Source organism: Homarus americanus, unplaced genomic scaffold (genome assembly GCF_018991925.1).
Source record: "Homarus americanus isolate GMGI-L3 unplaced genomic scaffold, GMGI_Hamer_2.0 scaffold16430, whole genome shotgun sequence".
Classification (NCBI taxonomy): Eukaryota; Metazoa; Arthropoda; class Malacostraca; order Decapoda; family Nephropidae; genus Homarus; species Homarus americanus.
In genome coordinates this window covers 3,546,476-3,567,442 of record NW_024729259.1, presented here as the reverse complement: position 1 = coordinate 3,567,442, position 20,967 = coordinate 3,546,476, and the positions used below count along the sequence as shown (strand labels likewise).

Here is a 20,967-nt window from a genome sequence, read left to right as displayed (position 1 = left end):
GTAAATGCAAAAGTGATTCATTTAGTAGAGGAGAAAAGGTAAAATATTTCTTTATTAGATAAAAAAAAACTTTGAAAGTACTCAATATAAAATATGTTAATGACATCTTGAAAACTCTTTCACTGTATCAGTATGTTCCATGCATAGTTGTTATAAAATGATTGCCCTGTATTTGTGCTACCTGAGGAAAAATAGAATAACTTGAAAATATTAAAGATGTGCCCATTGCGGGGGTTAATGTGAAGGAGCTAAGTCATTGGGTAAGTTATTGTGTTTAAAAGTAATTTATTGGGTGTCAGTGAATTAGTGTGAATGAAAGAATGCAGTACAGACTTGGTATAGTTAGATACAATAAGTAATGAGTGAAAGAAAGGAAACCATAGGATGAAAACTATGGTGGATGATAGACCTATACTACAGTAATACTATATCTCAGAATTACTACTTCCATTGAAAATAAAGGCTGGGTAGGAAGTCTCTCTCCTACATAACAGATAGTTTTAAAGACGTGTAGTTTACTGTACAGTATTTGAGCCATCTCTCCCAAACAAATAAGTAAACTTTAATGTACTATAAGTATCAGAACAGAATATAATACCTATATCTACTAAAAATGAATTTTGCATATTGCCATGGGGTTTACTGTGCAAACCAAATCTGTGTTGTGCATACCCATGGGTCTCACCCATGGTTCTATTATAAAATGGGTTTTCAGAATCAAACGCTCATTACTGATGGCAGAGGAAAAAATTATTTGAATATATAATTTCACATTAAGTGTATTGAAATTCTCCAGCAAAGGAATAAAGCTTTAAATATACTACTTCTCACTAAGTTTAGTGAAATTCTTCAATATACAGTACAAGCTACAACTGAATAAAGTTTATCTCCAACTCACTGACCAGGACGTGTTGTGTCAGATGTATGTTGTCCAATGTCAGCATGTCAGATCACTGTTGTCTGTCATGGGAACAGAGGCGGATCCTAACAATAGTACTGCTGTAATAATGAGCCAGTCTGAAGTCATGTGTATTCATAAAACAGTTATATTCACTTAAGTCTGATATTTTATGAAATTTATGCAAATTATGAGATTATTTACAGTCACTATGACATTGAATATGACAGTAGAAGCCATTAGAGATTTATGTGGGAGCATTCAGTTTGCCAAGAGTGAATCAGAGTACTGTACTGTACTGTACATTAAAATGCCTAAAGGTCACCTCTGATTTTTTTTCTCAGTATTATTTACAGTATGCTACTTTCTTTATTATGGATACAAACTTGAACCCAAAATTTCTGGGCATAGTTTTGACACTTCTTTCTTTTTATACTGTAACTATACAGTAATTCACATTCATTTCTCTGAAAGTAAGTTGCTTCAGTATAGCTATAGGTCAAAACTTTTAATTAACAAGAGTTTATGATTTAATTTATATTGTACAATAATTAAACTTGAGATTACATCATGAATACAGTAAGATAAAAAAAGTACAGTACGTATACTGTATGCACTGTATAGCATTAGCATTAACCTTAAGTGTACATCATGTTCAATGTTGTCAGTAAGCTCACTTGGCACTTGTTATAACACTGGGGTGGACTGTCACAGTCTGGTAGTTGCCAATATGCATTTTGTTCAGAACTTATGTTTCTGGCTCACACCCTTTACTAGGTTACATCTCGCAGCACATGTTATTTTTCGTTAGGTTTCTGTGTTAGGATTAGCTTTAGTTAATGGAGTTTGAAATTATGAAATATGATTCATACAGTATCTGTTATTGTACAACAAATAAAGGGTAGCATTTGTTTTCTCCTCTGGTGATGTCACTCTTGGCTTTTATTGATTAGATTTTGAAGGGGTTGTGTGTGTGTCATAATATTTGTCATGAAAATGAGGTATTTCATAATAAGCATAAAACTTGTGGGTGTAGTTTAGATGTTTTCCTCCAGAGTTGACCTTTAAGGCTACCGACAGTTAACACTATGGATCCGCTGCTGGATAAAGATGTTTGTGAGGCTTAATCAAGTTGCTTCATGCTTATCAACCAAAAGCTTCAACCAATAAGAAGACTGCTGCTCAAATAGCTGCATGAGGCATGGCACTTGCATGAGCATGAGTACTTTATTCCCATCTCTAAGGTCCATACGTCGCAGTGTCCGGGGGTCGGTCAAGCTCAAGCAGCAGAATTATGATCATCTGAAAGAAAATGGGGACATAGGAGCAATGAACCGAACATCATCGAGTCGCAAACCACAAGATTTGGACATCAAAATGTTGCAGGCCAAGCGGCAACAGGCTGAGATGAGGAGGTAAAGCATTTGTTGATAGTGTGTAGGATTTTTTCACCTTTTATATACAGTATCACCATAGTTGGATTTGCTTTTATTTTTATGTTTTACACATACAGTACCTATACGGATTATATTTGAGAAGGGATCCAGAGAGAATTCTATTAAAATTTTTTTTTAATTATTGATGGAATAGTGTAATTACTGTACTAATCTTGTTACATGCTTTAAGACCTTAGTTGTTTAATCACGGTAATAGTATTAGTACTGTATAGCCTCAATGACTGACAAGGGTAATGAGAAGAGAGTACAGATGAAGCCTTCTCTTTCAGTTTCTGATATGACAATTAGGCAAATTGTTTTAGGTTCATTGTCTTAAAAAATCACCACCATTCAAAACTGACTGAGTCTGCTAACAGAATTTTGTCTTGTAATATGACTTAGATATACAGTAAGTGTGACTCAGTGGTGTATGTGAAGCATTTATTATGTAAAGGATGAGAAGAGTGATTGGTAGTCTTCCGGGATGGGGATATCATTGATCTTCATTACTATTGTACTGTACTTACCTTTGATAGCATATAATGTAATAATTTTTATATCATTATGGTATGAAATGGCATAATAGATACTGACTAATATGGTAATTGGTTGTTTGTAAGCTGTGTAACTTTGTGATGGAACATTTGAAGAACTTATTTTCATAAAATATTGGTTTTGAAGCAATAATGTATGCTGTAGTGTAGCTGATCTTAAGATCATCTGAATAAGTTTGTTCCTAAAGATTTCCACATACTCAAAACTAAAGGAAGGTTAAAGTGGTTAGCGTCTAGATTATAAATATTAGGTTTTCATCATCTTGATTATTCTATTTTTATTTAATTTTATTTATTTAATTTTATTTTATTTTTTTATTTTTTTATGCATTGTCACAATATAATATTTTGCAGGAATCAGCGTGAAGAGGATCTAAGAGAGAATCATCCATATTTTGATACACCCCTGTTTGCAATTGGTCGTGAGAGTCGGTTTAGAAAATTATGTCAGCTTATTGTATATTCTCGCTATGATACAAGTCACAAAGATCCCATAACTGGCAAAGAGAGGAAGCTTAAATATAAAAGGCTGCAGTAAGTACCATTCTGTTGTAACAATATTCAGGTACGCAAAACATAAGTAATGTTCTGTACTGTATATGAAAATAATGCTCCATAAAATTGGTAAAATGGTGTGACAACACTCTTTCAAGTCCAGACTTGAGCATTACTGGAACTTATTCAGTTAACATTCAAGATGATACATGCCCTTTACTTCCCAACTAAGAACTGACTGGCTAGTAGGCTGATAGATGGTGAAGAAGATAATGATATGTAAATATAAAAATGAAAATATAAAAAAATACTGCATTTTAAAGTTTGACTTGTCTATAATATCACATACAGTATGTCAAAGATTATTACTGTATATGTGATTTTTCCTCATTACAGTAACCTTCTGGCCCTGGTTACATATTTAGACTGGCTGATGATCCTGGTCACAACACTCTCCTGCATATCACTCATGCTGGAGGCGGCTGAATATCGGATAACTGAACAACCCATGTTGCAGGTACAGTGATTATAATACAGTATTACTTGTTACCAGCACTTAACAGGTGTGTCTTAACTGGATACAGGCATCAGGCCTATTTGTACAAGTTTTCATCCAATTGTATGACCATAATCTGAACTAGAGTTAATTTAAGCAGATTTTTTAGAATACTTTTCATATTTTTTCATTTGTCTTATTGTTTCATATCATGGCATGCCCAACTTTGCATGGCTTATGTACATTTTGACTACTGTGGGCCATGGATTGGTAAATAAAGAGTGGGTGGGATTTATTGCATGTGTAAATTGATGATATGAACTAGTGTGTGTGTGTGCGTGCGTGCGTGCAGTACTACTGCATGTGGTTTGTTTCAGATAGCAGAATATGCCTTTGTTGTCTTCATGAGCTTGGAACTAAGCCTAAAAATCTTGGCAGATGGCTTACTCTTCACACCCAAAGCCTTGATCCGGGACATGGCAGGAGTGTTGGATCTCTTTATCTATATGGTAATTATAGCTCTTCAATCTGTTTTTTGAGATAAGTGAAGAAGTTTTGTGGTTATTTTGTTTAATTTTGATGTATCATTAGCACTACTTGTCAACTTACTTGCTATTAGGGTGGTGATTTTTTTTTATTGTCACCTTCATTGTCCAGTATTAGTATTGTAAGTGTGACCAACAACTTACACACCCTGATCTGATCACTTCGGTCATCTCCCAGTGAATAGCCAATATCACTGACCACACCCCATGAAACACAAGGGATTCAGTAAACGAAGCAGTTGCAGCAGATGGAGGGAGGCCTGAGTCAAGACCAGAGACATTACCGAGAACAATTTCCGGCTTGAAAGTCACATACACTAATACTGACACATTCCTTGACAAAAGAGTGGAGTTTGAAACACTACTCAAGGTACATCAACTCAATATAGTTGGTTTTGTAGAACTGTTGTACAATAACAGGAAAATCAATAAAGATGGATTGGACTCATTTAAGAACCTTTCTCAAGAAACTTGCAGGAGGGGTGTGGTTGTCTACGTCAAGTCAAGACCTTAGAGCCAGCCAGGTGAGGGTGTGGGGAGAGGATGTTTTTGAAGAATCAAAGTGGTGTAAAATTAAACTAAAGAGAAGAGACTTACTCATTGTTGAATATATGTGAAGTTCCCCAAACTGTAGCGTATTAAACGGAAGGAACTTAAAGACAATGTAACAGTGCTAAATCCTAGCCACCTCCTTTTCATGGAGGATTTTAACTATGGCGACATCGACTGGAGAAATGAATCCATGCCAAACGACCTAAATAACCCTGCTATTCTTTTTCTAGTAACTCTGAGAGACAATTTTCTATTCCAACATGTTAAAAATCCGACTCACTACAAGGGGGGAGGGGGCAAACACCCAAACCGCTGGACTGCATTATAACTAATGAGGAGGTTATGGTGGTGGGCAAGCTGGAACACCCAGCCCCCGTTGGCACCAGTCACCACATAACGTTGTCCTTCAGATTTAACTTTTACTTGGTTCATGACAAAACCAGGTCTTAAGTTCAAATATTACAAAGTAAATTATGATGGGATGAGGGTATTCACTGGCCTGACTTGCTAAGATATAAGAACATAGACACTATGAGGAATATCATAGTCAATAAAGTTAACCATTTGAACAATAAATATATACCCAAGACCAAACCCAGTGCCTCCAGGAATACAAGGAGACCGTAACATATGAACCATGTGGCGATTGACAAAGTTAAGAAGAAAATTCAGGATTTCAATATGTGGGTTTGGATAAATGATGAGCAGAACAGAAGGATGTATGCCAGATCCAGGAACCAAGCAAAGTCAGAGTGTAGAAGGGCTGAAAAAGAGTTCCAGAGGCAGATTGCAAATGTGGTCAAGTCAAATCCAAAGGCTTTTTACCAGTACGCAAAGTCCAAATTAAAAATGCGAGTAGGCATTTTGGACCTGAGGCTTGAAGTTGGTAGTTACACAGATTCAGACCAGGACACGGTGGAGGCTTTGAACAAATTCTTTTCCTCGGTGTTCACAAGAGCGAATGAGAACAATCTTCCTGTGTTTGAGGAAAGACGGTTTGACACAGCACTGACCCACATATTAAGAGAACTGTGCGACGACCTTGTGGAGCCTCTTAACATCCTGTTCTGTAAATGCCTGGATGAGCAAAAGGTCACCAATGACTGGAAAATCGCTAATGTCAGTCATATATTCAAGAAGGGCGATTGTCACTCCACAAATAATTATAGACCAGTGAGCCTGACCAGCATAATGTGTAAAGTACTAGAGAGCATCATAAAAGATGCCATGACAGAACATCTACCACCAAACAACCTTGTAAAGGATTGCCAACACGGTTTTATGCCGGGGCGCTCCTGCTTAGCACAACTACTCAAGGTCCTGGATGTTTGGACTCAAATTCTAGAACAAGGCAGAAATATTGACAATATATACCTAGATTTTGCCAAGGCTTTTGACAGCATACCTCACGAAAGGCTGAAAATTAAATTGGAAGGGTACGGGATTCGGGGAAATGCCCTAGCGTGGATCAGAGACTTTCTTCACGATTGCAAGCAGTGTGTGGTGATAAATGGCACGAAATCGTCTTGTGTACCGTACCTGTGACAAGTGGGATACCACAAGGCAATGTATTGGGCACATTGTTGTTTGTTTGTTTCATAAATAACATGCCAGAAGCTATACACTCCTCCATACAAATGTTTGCAGATGATGCTACAGAAAGATCTCTGTGAGCTTTAAGAATGGTCGAAGAAATGGCTCCTAAGATTCTATGTCACGAAGTACTAGATGACGCTCCTGGGTCGCGCCAACAGTAAGGAGGCATATCACTAGTCCCAACATGATGAAGAAACTATTACATTAATTGAGACTAAATGTGATAAGTACCTGAGTGTGTATGTCGACAAGAAACTTAAGTTCTTGGGCCATTGTGAGGTGCTTCCTCGTCTGGAGTACTGTCACCCCGACTGGTCCCTGAGATATGTTAGAGGGCCACCAGGCTGGTGCCTGCTATATGGAACCTCAGCTACCCAGAGAGATTAGAACACCTGCAACTGCCAGTCTATAATATAAGCTCTGGATAGCTGAGGTGCCCAAGTGCAGGCATCAGTCTGGCGACCCTCCTTTTGGACTTTTTCAATCAACTGACAGTCCCTAGCATATCTCGGGGACCAGAAGGGGTGACAGTACTCCAGATGGGGAAGCACCTCACTCTTCAAGATCGTTCTGAGGTACAGATCGTCTAAATATCTGAATGACCTTCTTATAAGACCTAATAATTTAGTTGCTTAATTCACCTTCTTCTCACAATGGCCCGAGAACTTCAGTTTATTGTCAACATACACACCTAGGTCCTTTTTGCATTCAGTCATTCATGTCCCCATAGACCTGCTTTTTTTGTTTTGTTGTTACATTACACTTTTGTCTTTTCTGCTGTCTTCCATTTAGAGTACATATTTGTTTTTCATGTATGTATAGATTTCCCTTTTGAAGTGTCACATATGAAAAGGTCTTAGATTTTGATATTACCTGATACGGTATCTGGTTCTGAAGATTGTTTCTGAAGAAGCCATGATAATTGTTTATGTTCAGATATTTTTACTTCTTTACACCAATTGATCAGTAATAACTTAATGTTATCTTGATATGGTTGAAATGGAAAAACACTACTTTGTAATTTTCCCCACTCCCTTGAAACTGATCTCTGGGTTTACAGTACAGTATAGTACAGTACTGTACTGTACATTAAAAGTATATATTGTACTTTATATACAGTACAGTATATACAGGGTGAGCATAAGGTCTTTCCCTGATTACAAACATTTATTACACAAAACATATGCTAGGTACAAACATACAGTTTTTTGCAGCTTAAAAGATGCATGAAAAAAAATCTATGAATTTTTCTACACAATGCTACAACATTCATGTTTCCATCTAAAATTTTCAGGTATCACTGGTATTCTCATGCTGGATGCCAAAACATGTTCCACCACAATCTGGAGCACAACTGCTTCTCATTTTACGCTGTTTACGACCACTTCGGATCTTCAACCTTGTACCTCACATGCGCAAAGTTGTATCAGAACTCTGTAAAGGCTTTAAAGAAATTTTGTTGGTGAGTTTCATACACTTAAAAATTTTATTAAAATTATTTGAGAATTATTTTAACCTTACAACTGTCCACCTAAAGTGTATCAGGATGAGATGATGTGAAATTTTAGTGTTTTTGTCATTTGTATAATTTTGTGCATGATGGCATTATCATGTGTTTTTTCACTGCCTCTTTATATCGCCTAATGGTATTACGTATTTCTTTTCTTATACAGGTATCAGTTCTCTTGATAGTGCTTCTATTTGTGTTTGCAAGTTATGGAGTACAGATGTATGGTGGTCGACTTGCACGATGTAATGATCCTACTATAACAGAACGAAAGGATTGTGTGGGAGTCTTTATACGGAAGATTTTTGTAACCAAGATGAAACTAGAACTAAATGAGAATGAAAAATATCCTGCCATGCTGGTGCCTCGAGTCTGGTAAGTTAAAAGGGTGTTAATTTTGATATACTGTAAGCTTTTACAGAGGACAGTGATGGTCTTTAAATTTATAAAAGTACTGTTTACGCAGTTCAGTATTGTAGTATTTTATAAATGCTTTGGCAATTAATAATATTGCAGTAGTTAAAAGGATGCCCCCATTTTTTTCTTCCTTGCTTGTATCTTCTGTTCATTATATTGTATTTGTATTTTGTGGGGAGAGCTGTTGAGTGGGTACAATGCTTGCCTAATGTCTTAAGGGTTGCTGGTGTGAGCTCTGGGCACCCCCCAGTAACCCAACTGTGAATGGATATTTGTATTTGACTGTAGTTGGGGAAGAATTTTTATGTGTATCTTATTCAACCGAAATTCACTTTAATTTTTATCAGAACTATTCTAACTATACAATGCCTTACACATTCTTTTATGATTGACCCGTCAAAATATTAATGATGAGCAAAGAAGTAAATATTTACATGGTTGGGCTAAGAAAATAAGTTGGTAAATTCAAACAGTATTGGAGTTCAATATCTGTAAGCTGAACTGTTTGTAGCATTTCGTCTGCTCCAGAATATCTTATATGACACAGGAGATATCCTTACTGGTAGAAACATCAAAGTAGGGTAATTGTGATGATGCTAGTGTTCTCTGTCAACAGTTATGGTTGGGTTGAGTCAGTTACATAGTCAGTGCAATTATTAAACCATTAGGAGAAAAGGTTCATGAATCCCACCTATTGCTTTGAGCCTTCTCAACCATAAATAATAGATCATGAACTCAGTGCATAATTCATATTGCAGGTGACACTTGCTATAAATGAGTACAGTACAATATACCTGTATACATATCCTACATAAGCTGTTCTATTAGCTGGTAATTTTGAGATTTGCCTTGATGGGATTCTCATAATTCTTCTTGCCATTGTTTTTAAGTTTTTCTATTTAATGTACGGTACTTTACAGGGCGAGATATCTAAAACCTAAAACCATAGCATATTACAATGAGTGAACCTGATTCAGAAATAGTGCAATTGAACATTAGGTAAGAGCTATTTGTCAAGTACAGTACTTGCTTTTTGTATTTGAGATATATTAAGATACACTGTACACAGTTACAGTATTCAGATTTTTTTTTTTTTTTTTTTTAATAATTTAGTGGGCATCCTGTTGTAGAATTTGCATATTTATATAGAGTGATCCAAGGGGTTGATTAAGACATTTCCAGGCAACAGTTTAATCCATAGGAACAGTTCCTTAGATGAAGAGAGATGGGTAGAAACAAGATTTATCTCCTTATACAGTACAGTACTGTATACAGTAATTTAATTCCCCAGTAGTAATCAATACTGCATATAATTGGTTCATGAACAAACTGGTTATGGATTTCTGGTGATAATTTTTTCACGCTATTATGTGCAGTACAAAGTATTTATTTTTTTTTTTTCAACATTTATTGTAGATTTATTATCTTTTGTCTCTTCATTATAATCTAACTGTACAAGTTATATTAATTTACCATAATTTTATACCACTTGCATATTGGATCTTACTGTGTTCTCCCTTTATGGACTAAGATATTTTTCTTAGTAAAACTTCCTGGCTAACTGTATTATACCCAAAACACAGGGCCAACCCCAGGCGCTTCAACTTTGACAACATTGGACATGCTATGCTGGCCTTGTTTGAAGTCCTTTCATTCAAGGGTTGGCTAGATATTCGTGATGTATTAAAAATTCGGCTTGGCATCGTAAGTTGCCCCCATTTCCCCTTTTTACAATGTGAATGGTGTTCCACTAGTGCTATGTGGTTACTAGTGCTATGTTACCTTTGTGTAAGATTGTCCCCGTCCAAGCATTGGTGTTTATTGTCAGCATGATGGTTGTCTGCCTCAAGTAGAGTTGGTATGTAGTGATATTTTCTCCCACTCCTGTTTTCAATTGAGGAAATAGAGAAAAATAATATACATGTATTGTCTCCCAAAGATTGCATGTCATTTTTTTAAACAGTTGAAGATAAGAAATATTTTGAACTAATGTTCCATCCTGAATTTCCACCTTTCTGGTATTTTAATGGCAATACAGTAGAGTAAAATTTTTTAATAAAATCAAGTTGACAAAGTGAGTGAAAACTGTTATTTTTGGTGAAAGTAAACCACTAATAACCAATAATTTTTTATAACTAAAATTGTCCAATCTGAGAGGCTCATATTATTAACAGTGCTCATAAGGATGTTAAAGAGCCCTACTATATGGTGCTTCCTTTAAAAAAGTAATATAATCAATCATCTCTCAGATCATTTTGGTATATTTCTTATTAATTTATAATGTGTCTTATGGTTACCAATCTTAAGTTGAGAAAAGAGTAAACGTCTTGTCAGTGTTTTGTATGATAGTAGTACCTGTAGCTACAATCCTCTACCAGACTAGATATTACATTGGATGGTCTGGAACAGTGGTAATTCCAGTAGAGCAAAGGTTTTACCACCTTGCTCCCTCCACCACTCAGTTCAGTTTAACCTTGCGTACCTGAGCTGTATGTGGCAGACATTATTTGTTGTAGAATGTGAAATATTCGTTGTAGTGTAAATTATATACAGTACAATGTATATTTTTCTTATCTAAAGTACACACTAAGTCAGAAATACAATACTGTAGTATAAATATGTTCGTGAATTTTTACTTGAATAATGGAAAATCTCAAGTTTTTCTCTTAATTTTTAAGATTGCAAGTGTCTGGTAATTTGATGTACTACAGTACCTTAATGTTCCTTTTTCAACTACTTGAAAAGAAAGATTGTTGCTTGTAGCTATTATTAATAAAACTATCTGGGTGAGTGTTTGAGCTTTTCATATTGCTACAGATGTAAAAATCTTCATTTTTAGTTCAAGTGCAGGATTTTAAAGACATTATCTTTTGTACCTGGAAATATATTTAATTTCCTTTTGCTTTAGTAAACAGTGTATGTCTTCTGTTTATCCACTTATAATCATATACTGTATAGTATTAAGTCATGAGCTCCATTACACTTGTGGACTCAATAGTTGGATGATGTTACAAAATTCACACCTGGAAACAACCAGCTTTATTGTTGCTTTGCACTTTATATTGTGTGTACTGTTTATAGTGAAGTTTTTTATTTTGCATACGCAGAAATGCAAGTGTAGTATGGTATGCACATACATGGAATATTTTTGCGTAATGATATAACTGTAGTTGTTACCTGACTGATGAGCTATGGTGAGTTTACAAGACCTTGGTGTCATCTCTCTCCCACAACTAACACAAAGTCATAGAAACATTTGGTTTGCCTTGATATTTTTATTACAGAATTCAGTCATTTTGAAATGATGATTAAATGACTATATCACAATGGTAATGCATTACTTGTAAATCTGTGTTCATAGAAACATTCATTATTGTGATGGCAACTGAGACAGTTGATTCATTGAACATTTAGTATTCAAGAGGCCCAGTTAATTCCTTTCTGTGATGCAACAGTATGGATGTAGTAGTTAGGATCTTTTTTTTTTTTTAACTAATATGAATACAGGTAATTTCATATATGGTATGATCTCAGAAATTCAGAACTAGCGAGTTTCAAAGCATTCTGTATTTTGTAATTGTCCAGTGTTGTTAATAGGGCCCCTCTACTTTTGTCCACCCCTTGAAACCATGATATATTTTTTTTTTCTAGGTATATGAAGGATTGATTGTTATGGGCTTTTTTCTTTTTTGATGAAGGGAAGTGAGTATGTCTCCCATTTTGTTTGGTTTCTATGTGGTTTCCTATACATGCCAAAGATCTGATGGTCAGCATTTTTTTTTTTTTTTTTTACAGGGATTAGCCCACCCAGCCACAGGTTACCAACCTACATCGGGGTCCGAGGAGGGTTAAAAAAATGAACCAAAAATACAGAAATGGAAGTAATTAAACGAATCAAGGGTGATAAACAATATATACATGTTACATACATGCATACATATGTTGTGTTGCCAAAGAAAGAGAAACAATTGAGACCCTGCAATTGTATGTAAATGAGGCAGAAAGTCAGATGGATAAACAAACTAATATATTTTTTTCAGGATTGATCCAGATTTTTATTTTTATTTTTTATTTTTTTTTATTTTTTTTAATGATTTTTCAGCTTTATTCAAGCAACATAATCACTCAGTCCTCTCCCTGCTTCAGTTGTGGTTACTATGGAAGAGTTAATCTCTCGTCTACCTTATGAACCCATTTGACCACACTGAAAATTAATGTGTGATAAACATTTCTAAACTTATAATGATCACATGCACAGAACTTAATTTTTTAAGGATAACTTATCTAAGAACTAAGCTTATAATGATAACGTATCTAAGAACTAAGCTGATAATGATAACTTATCTAAGAACTAAGCTTATAATTATAACTTATTTAAGAACTAAGCTTATAATGATAACTTACCTAAGAACTAAGCTTATAATGATAACTTATCTAAGAACTAAGCTTATAATGATAACTTATCTAAACTAATCTTATAATGATCACTTATCTAAGAACTAAGGTTATAATGACCATTTATCTAAGATCTAAGCTTATAATGATCACTTATCTAAGATCTAAGCTTATAATGATCACTCACCTTAGAACTAAGCTTATAATGACCACATATATAATAATTAAGCCTATAATGATCATTTATCTACAAACTAAGCTTGTAATGACCACATATCTAAGAACTAAGCTTTTAATGACCACATATCTAAGAATTAAGCTTATAATGATCACTTAATTAAGAACCAAGCTGATGATGATTACTTATCTTAGAGCTAGTGGCTTCTATACAAAGTGATAAAAATTATTACCTTGTATTTGTAAGTGTGATATAACATTCCTTTTTCTTTTGAACAGACTCATCATAATTTCTGATTTACTGTACTGTATTTTTTTATTTATTTTTTATTTTTTATTTATTTTTTGTTTTTATTATTTTTTTTTCTTCTTCCGATGTTTTGACAAGCTACTCCCCATGTGGTGTGTGGTCTAATTAATTGGTTTTCCACAGGCTTCAACAGTCTACATTCATATATTCGTCTTCCTGGGGTGTATGATCGGCCTCACATTGTTTGTTGGTGTAGTCATCGCCAACTACTCCGAGAATAAGGGAACTGCACTATTAACTGTTGACCAGAGGAGGTGGTAAGTCATTTATATATCTAACTTTAAAATCGCTATATATTTCAGTATTCACAACAAACGTATTTACTAAACATTACAGTATTTTCTTTAGCATGAATACTTCTTTTTTAGATAAGATAAATTATTTTCCTAGTTATCTGAGGGTGACTTTATTAGCTATTGCAGTCTCACTATTGGTTGTTTGCTTGTGCTTCCAACAGGTGTGATCTTAAGAAGAGATTGAAAATTGCCCAGCCGCTTCATCTGCCTCCTCGCCCTGATGGCCGAGCCTTCCGGGCTTTTATTTATGACGTTACTCAAAATATATATTTCAAGCGCTTTGTTGCAGTATCTGTCATCATTAATAGCAGCTTGTTATGTGTTGCGGTAAGTATAATATATTTCACTTTGTTTTGGTTATGATTTGGTGAATATCTTGAACATGATTACCGGTATATAGGCTCCTGTATTTGAAAGAAATTAACAAATAGTTTTGGGATCCCTGTGCATTTCATGGTAGGAGGATGGATTATAAGACATAGGAAAAATACTGTACTTGTACTGTACTGTACTTGAGGAACTGAATATGCTCTATACTATACTCTTAAAATATACTTGGACTGTTCATGATTTTGTTACCACTGCAGTGGAACAGGAATCATACATGGCAATCTTCTTTACCATGCCAGAATTGTCCCAAAGACTACTGTACTTACACTTTCACAGCAATATCATCCATCCCTGTGATTCCTTGATATTGCTAATTATGAGAGTCAGTTAGGAGTAATATAGTTTGTAAAGGGCTGTCAGAATGCCTTGGCACTACCTCAATCAGCTAAATCTGGATTGCGATGACATTAACAGGGTCATATCCAGAGCATGGGAATGTGGGGAGGGGGATTACAGTGTTGGTCAAAACTGCAATAAACATATGCTAATTCATGATGCTGAGGCTAATGTACTGTATTGTACAGTATTAATCACATAATTATTCATAGTATGGTATAATTTTTTCTGGGGCACCCAGAAACCCCCATCCCCTACATGTGGCCTTGTTTATTTAATATACAAAATCTAAGAAATTTTTTAAACACTTATGAAATTTAGTCTACCAGCCAGAAGAACACACACTATCCCTCAGCAGTGTATGAAGAGTCCACCCCAATATTGAAAACTACATTAATTATTTATACTTAGTTACAGACCTTTAAAATTAACTAAAATTAGGAGACATAAGAAAAGTTACAAGCGTTAGTCCTAACACAATAATGTCAAAACATTGTGTAATATTTCAGTGATACACGTGGCTCATTATGTATTGAAGATACTTTTAGATTTATAAGTTAAGTCATACAGTACAGTAGTTCTAGTCTGAGGGTTACTTACTCCTTCTTTTCATTTCAGTGGAACAAAAAGGATGAGCCAACAAAGTCCCTAGCAATTGTGTCTTCATTACTGAATTTCGTGTTTGTTGTGGAAGTGGTCATGAAACTGATTGCCTTCACCCCACGAGGATATTGGCAGAGCAGACGTAATCGTTATGATCTCTTTGTTACTGTGCTGGGCGTTGTGTGGATTATTCTTAACTACACTGTTCAGGTGAGAAGATATTGTGAATGGTTTCATCTGTCTAGAAAATTCTTTTGCTGTGTTATGGTGATAGATGCTGGCTTTTAATTTTTTTTAGGTAGCATTATTATTATTTCTATATCAATGTTAGATCCAGCATTTTAACTTAGGGAAGTTTTTTAGTTATAAAGTAAACAATTTATACAGTATCATTTCGAGGGACTGCCCTTTTTTCCTAAATTAAGTTATAAGCATACTGTAGTCAAAAGAAAGTTAGGGATATTACAAAGAGGATTCAAGTAGCTAATCAAACTTATCCTTGTCTCTCATGAAACATCATTGTTTTCAAATAATATAAAACTAAATGGCTAAAGAAAGCATAAAAAGTTACATGGGAAAAATATGTATACAAAGTGTAAAATCATTATAATATCAAGTGCTATGTTAAGATTAATTTAATTTCCAGACTGATGAGTCACATATGTTCGGCTTCTTGGTAATCATCCTGAGATTCTTCACAATAACTGGTAAACATGCAACTCTCAAGATGCTCATGTTGACTGTGGGTGTGTCTGTGTACAAAAGCTTCTTCATCATCATGGGCATGTTTCTTCTTATTCTCTCATATGCTTTAGCAGGATGTATCCTGTTTGGTACAGTAAAATATGGAGAAGGTATTGGAAGGTAAGTCAGGATGTGATGGTGTTATTATATACTGTACCGAAATTTGATTTTTAGATAATATTATTAATGTTTCTATCATTTAGTAATGATGATTTGTTTATCAACAGGCAAGCAAACTTTCAGACAGCCACCAATGGGATTACACTACTCTTCCGCATTGTAACAGGAGAAGATTGGAACAAAATCATGCATGACTGTATGGTGGCCCCTCCTTTCTGTACTCCTGGGAGTAATTTTTGGGAAACTGACTGTGGAAATTTTACTGGTTCTCTCATCTTCTTCTGTACCTTCTATGTTATTATCACCTACATTGTACTTAATTTACTTGTTGGTAAGTTTTAACTATTAAATCTCTTTTTGTAAATCTTATAAGCCATTTCATTGCCAATATGTGCTTCATGTCAGTACAGTACTCTGAAGTTATCAAAATTACCTCCTTGGCAATTGTGATTCATTTTTGCATAACAGTAAAATAAATGAACAGATCATTATGCTTGTCAGTAGGCCAGACACAAGCATACATTATTGTATTTATATCAGTTAAATAAATTTTCCTTAATGAATCTTTTAACTTTAACTGAATACTTTTATAGCCATCATCATGGAGAACTTCTCTCTGTTTTACTCCAATGAGGAGGATGCTCTGCTGTCATACGCTGACATCCGTAACTTTCAGAACACCTGGAATGTAGTAGATGTTAACCAACGTGGTGTTATCCCAGTGAGGAAGGTGAGTATTAAACACTGGCTACTTGTTGTAATGTGTAGAAATAAAGAAGTGCTTACCATGACCTGGAAAACACTATATGAAGTGAAAGATAGAACATCTAGTAAACTTTTTTACTTCACCCCTTTTAGGTGTATGAGGTAATTCAGAAAACTTGGTAAATATTACGGTTGAATCGTTAAAAAGATATATAATTATACATGGAATTTCTTTTTCTGAATGCAATATTTATAATGTTATTTCATACATCAACTGAGTCTGAAAGTATTTCACTTTTCACAGATCAAATTTATTCTGCGACTTTTGAAAGGGAGGTTAGAGGTTGACCCAGAGAAGGATAGATTACTGTTCAAACATATGTGCTATGAATTAGAGCGACTTCACAATGGTGATGACGTAACCTTCCACGATGTTCTCAAGTAAGATTATTCAGTTTTGCAATTTCTTCAAAACCAAGATAAATGAAATTACTATATACATTTCAAAATATTCCAAACCTGATATTTTGATTGTTTTTTCCCAGTATGCTCTCTTATCGAAGTGTAGATATTCGCAAGTCCCTTCAGTTAGAAGAATTAATGGCACGAGAAGAGCTAGAATACATCATTGAAGAGGAAGTGGCGAAGCAGACTATTCGCAACTGGCTTGATAATTGCCTAAAACGAATTCGAGCTGTGTGTATTATATTATTATTATTATTATTATTATTGTTGTTGTGAGGAATTTTATTTTATTTGCCTATTGACAACTACTGAAGAGTTAATTCTGATACTGTACTGATTTAAATTTTTTGGATGGAATAATTTTTTTTTTTACTTAATTACTGTACATACTTTACTTTCATCACACTTTACAGCAAAAGGAACAGAGCTCTTTACTGGATAGATTACGAGAAACCAATGATGCGTTGATTGTTGGGCTGCATGAGGATAAGAAAACCCAGATACAAGATAAGGAAAAAGAGTCGGAAAATAAAGTAAGCAATTATTATTTTTTTTAATGGTTTTTATGGATGTCAAGACTGATAATAACTATTGAATCCTCAGACCCCAAACTCCTTAAAGGGGGTTTGGAGGGTTTATAGTGCTTTTTAAACTTGTCCTCTCCTGATTCTGAAATATCACCAGCCTTAGGTGAGATTGAGTGTGGGTGACTGTAGAGTGAGGCTTCATTATGGTAATACTGTATGCTGTAGTAAATAATGACATGTTTATTATTCAGACATATATTTATTTAAGAATTTAGGGTTACTTGATCTTTATCAATTGTTTTTGTTGTGTTTTCAGATTTTTGGGGATAATTTGATCTATGATGTATTGTACAGTACAGTGCTGTATATATTTAGAAATTTCACTATTATAGCCAGTTATCTCACATGCAGTTTCAGTATATTACAACTCGGCTAAACCTCTGATGAAATTATTTACTGAAGAATAGTAGAAAAGCAGTGCAAATTAATGCCGTAAACAGTGTAAGTTGATACAGTAACAATGCAAATTATCTTTATTCCCTGAAACTTTACATATCTGAAAATATTGGGACTTTTGGGTTAGCATTTGATTAGGGAATGAGAATGTCTGACTGGAGGTCTGCAATATTCCAGTGCTGTAAACAGTATCATATTCCAGTTTAACAGGACAGTGATAACAATGTTGATGCTATAGTGGTGACAACAGGAGTACTGTACCTCTTCTTTTTAAACATATGAGCTAATAGAAAGTGCAAAATTTTGATGAAGTCATAAAGAAAGAAGAACTTCAATAATGAAAGCTTAAATGAAAAGATTCTGATTTCATTTGCTTAATGTTATGCTGCATTGTGAATTTCAGGAGGGTGAACGGACCAGAGAAAGGAAGAAAGGAATGATCATGGTAACTCGTACAGACTCTATGTCAAGCATCAGTGGTGGGCGAAAATTCCTTGCACCAACACCCTCAGACACATCATTACGAGGAGAGAAACATCCACGACATGACTCTAAATCGAGGAAAGGTAAACCCTCAGGTAAAAGAATAATTAATATATGTGATTTTAATTATTTTAATTTTGTCCATCATATTGTGTTTTTTCCATACTTTCCACAACTATTTCCCATCTGCTTTCTTTAATTTTTCTCTGCCCTATTATCCACCCCACACAGATTGGTGGCACATATGCAATCTTCCTTTAAATTTTTTTATCACTGTACAGTATACTTAAAAGGCCACTTACACTATGCAGGTTAGTTTCAGACCACATTTTTATACATTTTACAATGAATATACTGTAGACTGGCTTTAGATGTAAGCCCATTACTTTTCACTTTCCAGATAAATGGTTTTTCTTGCCTAAACCTTGCATTTCATCACAAAAACTAAAAGTTTAGATTTTGATCAAATTTCATATAAAGGTACTCCTCAACATGCTGGTTAAGGATATGGGTTAAAAAATTAAAAAATAAAATAATTAGTGTTAATCCCCTCTGAGCTGAATAAAATCATCTGGCCTTAGCCAAATAAAATATTAAAAGTGGTGTCCCAATTATGAAGGGGTTAATTAATGACACTTGTAATAATTACGACACATTTAGATTACTGTACCGTACAGTATGTCTTTTCCATGCAATTCCAGACCCAACAGAGCGTTGGGAAACGTTACTGAAGAATAATTCATGATTGTTTTACTTTAAAAAAAAGTGAAGCAATTACCAGTTTAATTTACTGTGCAGTTCACCAAATTATACAGTACAGTGCTGTATTAATGTAGGAATAAAACGAGTGTTTCCTTAGCAGGTATACCAAAGTTGGAAAAAGGAGGCAGATAAAAGTGAAAAAGAAAATAACTTGAGGAAAAAGAAGCAATGAAATACTATACAGACAGTACACTGTAGTGAACTGGAAAGGGATAAAGTACTGTATAAGTGAAGATTGCACTTTGAATTGTGCAGTACAAACACTTATCACTAGAACACATCTCTGACCTATGCTTTCATCACTCTTAATATACTTCTTCATCTCTTATGGATTTTCATAGATTTCTTCATTGAAAGTTTTATACATGTTATTGAAGTTTACAGATAATCAACCTCTAAAGATTTGCTGACTTACATATGATGAAGAAAACATAATATTGATGATAAACTTATTTACTCCTCAGGTGGGAGTAAGAATCTACCTCATGTTATTGAAGGAGGAGAAGGTATAACAGCTGGAACTGGTGGTCAATTAAGCAGTGACATTACAAGTAATAAGGCTGTTCTCCCACGTTCTGCCTCAGGATCAGGTGAAGTAAGAGAATGGTGGCGAGAACAAGTTGGTTATAACTCAGGTTCTGATTTCAGTGATGGAACAGACAAGGATGACTGATTATAGCTTGTCACTCTCCACTGTTTTGTGATGTTATATTGAGAATTCAAAAGAAGTCCTTCTCTAACAGTGTTTTCAGAATCATGAATATATTTTTGTGTGTTCAGATGTGTGTGTGAGTGTGTGTATAAACTGGAGCATATTGAACATGTATACATTGAGAGTGGGAGAAAGAACATTCTCAGACACACATTTGTCCACACTCACACACACACATATGTGTGTATGTATATATATATATATATATATATATATATATATATATATATATATATATATATATATATATATATATATATATATATATATATATATATATATATATATATATATATATATATACACACACTTCATTTTTAATCCATATAACACGCGGACTTTGAACATATAATCAACGACCTCACCAGCCAGGAATCGAACCCTCGACCTACTGGGTGGGACTAGGGAATGCTACCGACCAACCCACAAGGACACTAAAAGTAGTCCTAGACTCTGTTATATTTCACACTAAGCCTGTTCATCGAGCTGATGGCGCCGTGAACCTCATTGGGAACTGCCCGTGCCTCGTATGTGATGTCAGTAGCATTTTACCGAATCCAGCTGGTTTGAAACACGAGGTACCATATACGAGGCACGGCAGTTCCCAATGAGGTTCACGGCGCCATCAGCTCGATGAACAGGCTTTGTGTGAAATATAACAGTCTAGGACTACTTTTAGTGTCCTTGTGGGTTGGTCGGTAGCGTTCCCTAGTCCCACCCAGTAGGTCGAGGGTTCGATTCCTGGCTGGTGAGGTCGTTGATTATATATATATATATATATATATATAAAGAGTTGCCTTCCAATAAGAACCCTTATTAGAATATAATCCACACAATATTATTAGAGATTAAATAAATTATGAAACTGTATTATAGTGTTAAGAAAGTTTCTATGATCAAATTATCGTAAAATCAGAGCTAATATATCTTACTCACCATCAGGAGAACAAAGGCATTGCTTATACAGTACAATACAGTACAGTACAGTAT

The 20,967-nt window shown here is 34.7% G+C and overlaps 1 protein-coding gene across 3 annotated transcripts in view; it reads left to right on the top strand.

Moving 5' to 3' along the window:
• The window catches only part of LOC121866425 (sodium leak channel non-selective protein-like), a 36,014-nt gene extending 15,832 nt beyond the window's left edge, over window positions 1-20,182 (top strand). Inside the window, exons 15-32 of one of the 3 annotated variants that reach the window (XM_042366084.1) lie at window positions 2,143-2,313; window positions 3,243-3,422; window positions 3,780-3,900; window positions 4,257-4,388; window positions 7,867-8,034; window positions 8,246-8,454; window positions 10,080-10,200; window positions 13,502-13,635; window positions 13,836-14,001; window positions 15,019-15,213; window positions 15,650-15,867; window positions 15,975-16,198; window positions 16,461-16,597; window positions 16,877-17,013; window positions 17,118-17,268; window positions 17,451-17,570; window positions 18,424-18,586; window positions 19,730-20,182. In XM_042366084.1, coding sequence (XP_042222018.1) covers window positions 2,143-2,313; window positions 3,243-3,422; window positions 3,780-3,900; window positions 4,257-4,388; window positions 7,867-8,034; window positions 8,246-8,454; window positions 10,080-10,200; window positions 13,502-13,635; window positions 13,836-14,001; window positions 15,019-15,213; window positions 15,650-15,867; window positions 15,975-16,198; window positions 16,461-16,597; window positions 16,877-17,013; window positions 17,118-17,268; window positions 17,451-17,570; window positions 18,424-18,586; window positions 19,730-19,938 — 2,956 coding nt within the window. In that variant the 3' untranslated portion in view covers window positions 19,939-20,182. Of the gene's footprint in view, window positions 1-2,142; window positions 2,314-3,242; window positions 3,423-3,779; window positions 3,901-4,256; window positions 4,389-7,866; window positions 8,035-8,245; window positions 8,455-10,079; window positions 10,201-13,501; window positions 13,636-13,835; window positions 14,002-15,018; window positions 15,214-15,649; window positions 15,868-15,974; window positions 16,199-16,460; window positions 16,598-16,876; window positions 17,014-17,117; window positions 17,269-17,450; window positions 17,571-18,423; window positions 18,599-19,729 lie in introns of all 3 variants that reach the window. The other 2 variants (XM_042366085.1, XM_042366082.1) reach the window with 2 other exon arrangements.
• Window positions 20,183-20,967: the final 785 nt, after the last annotated feature.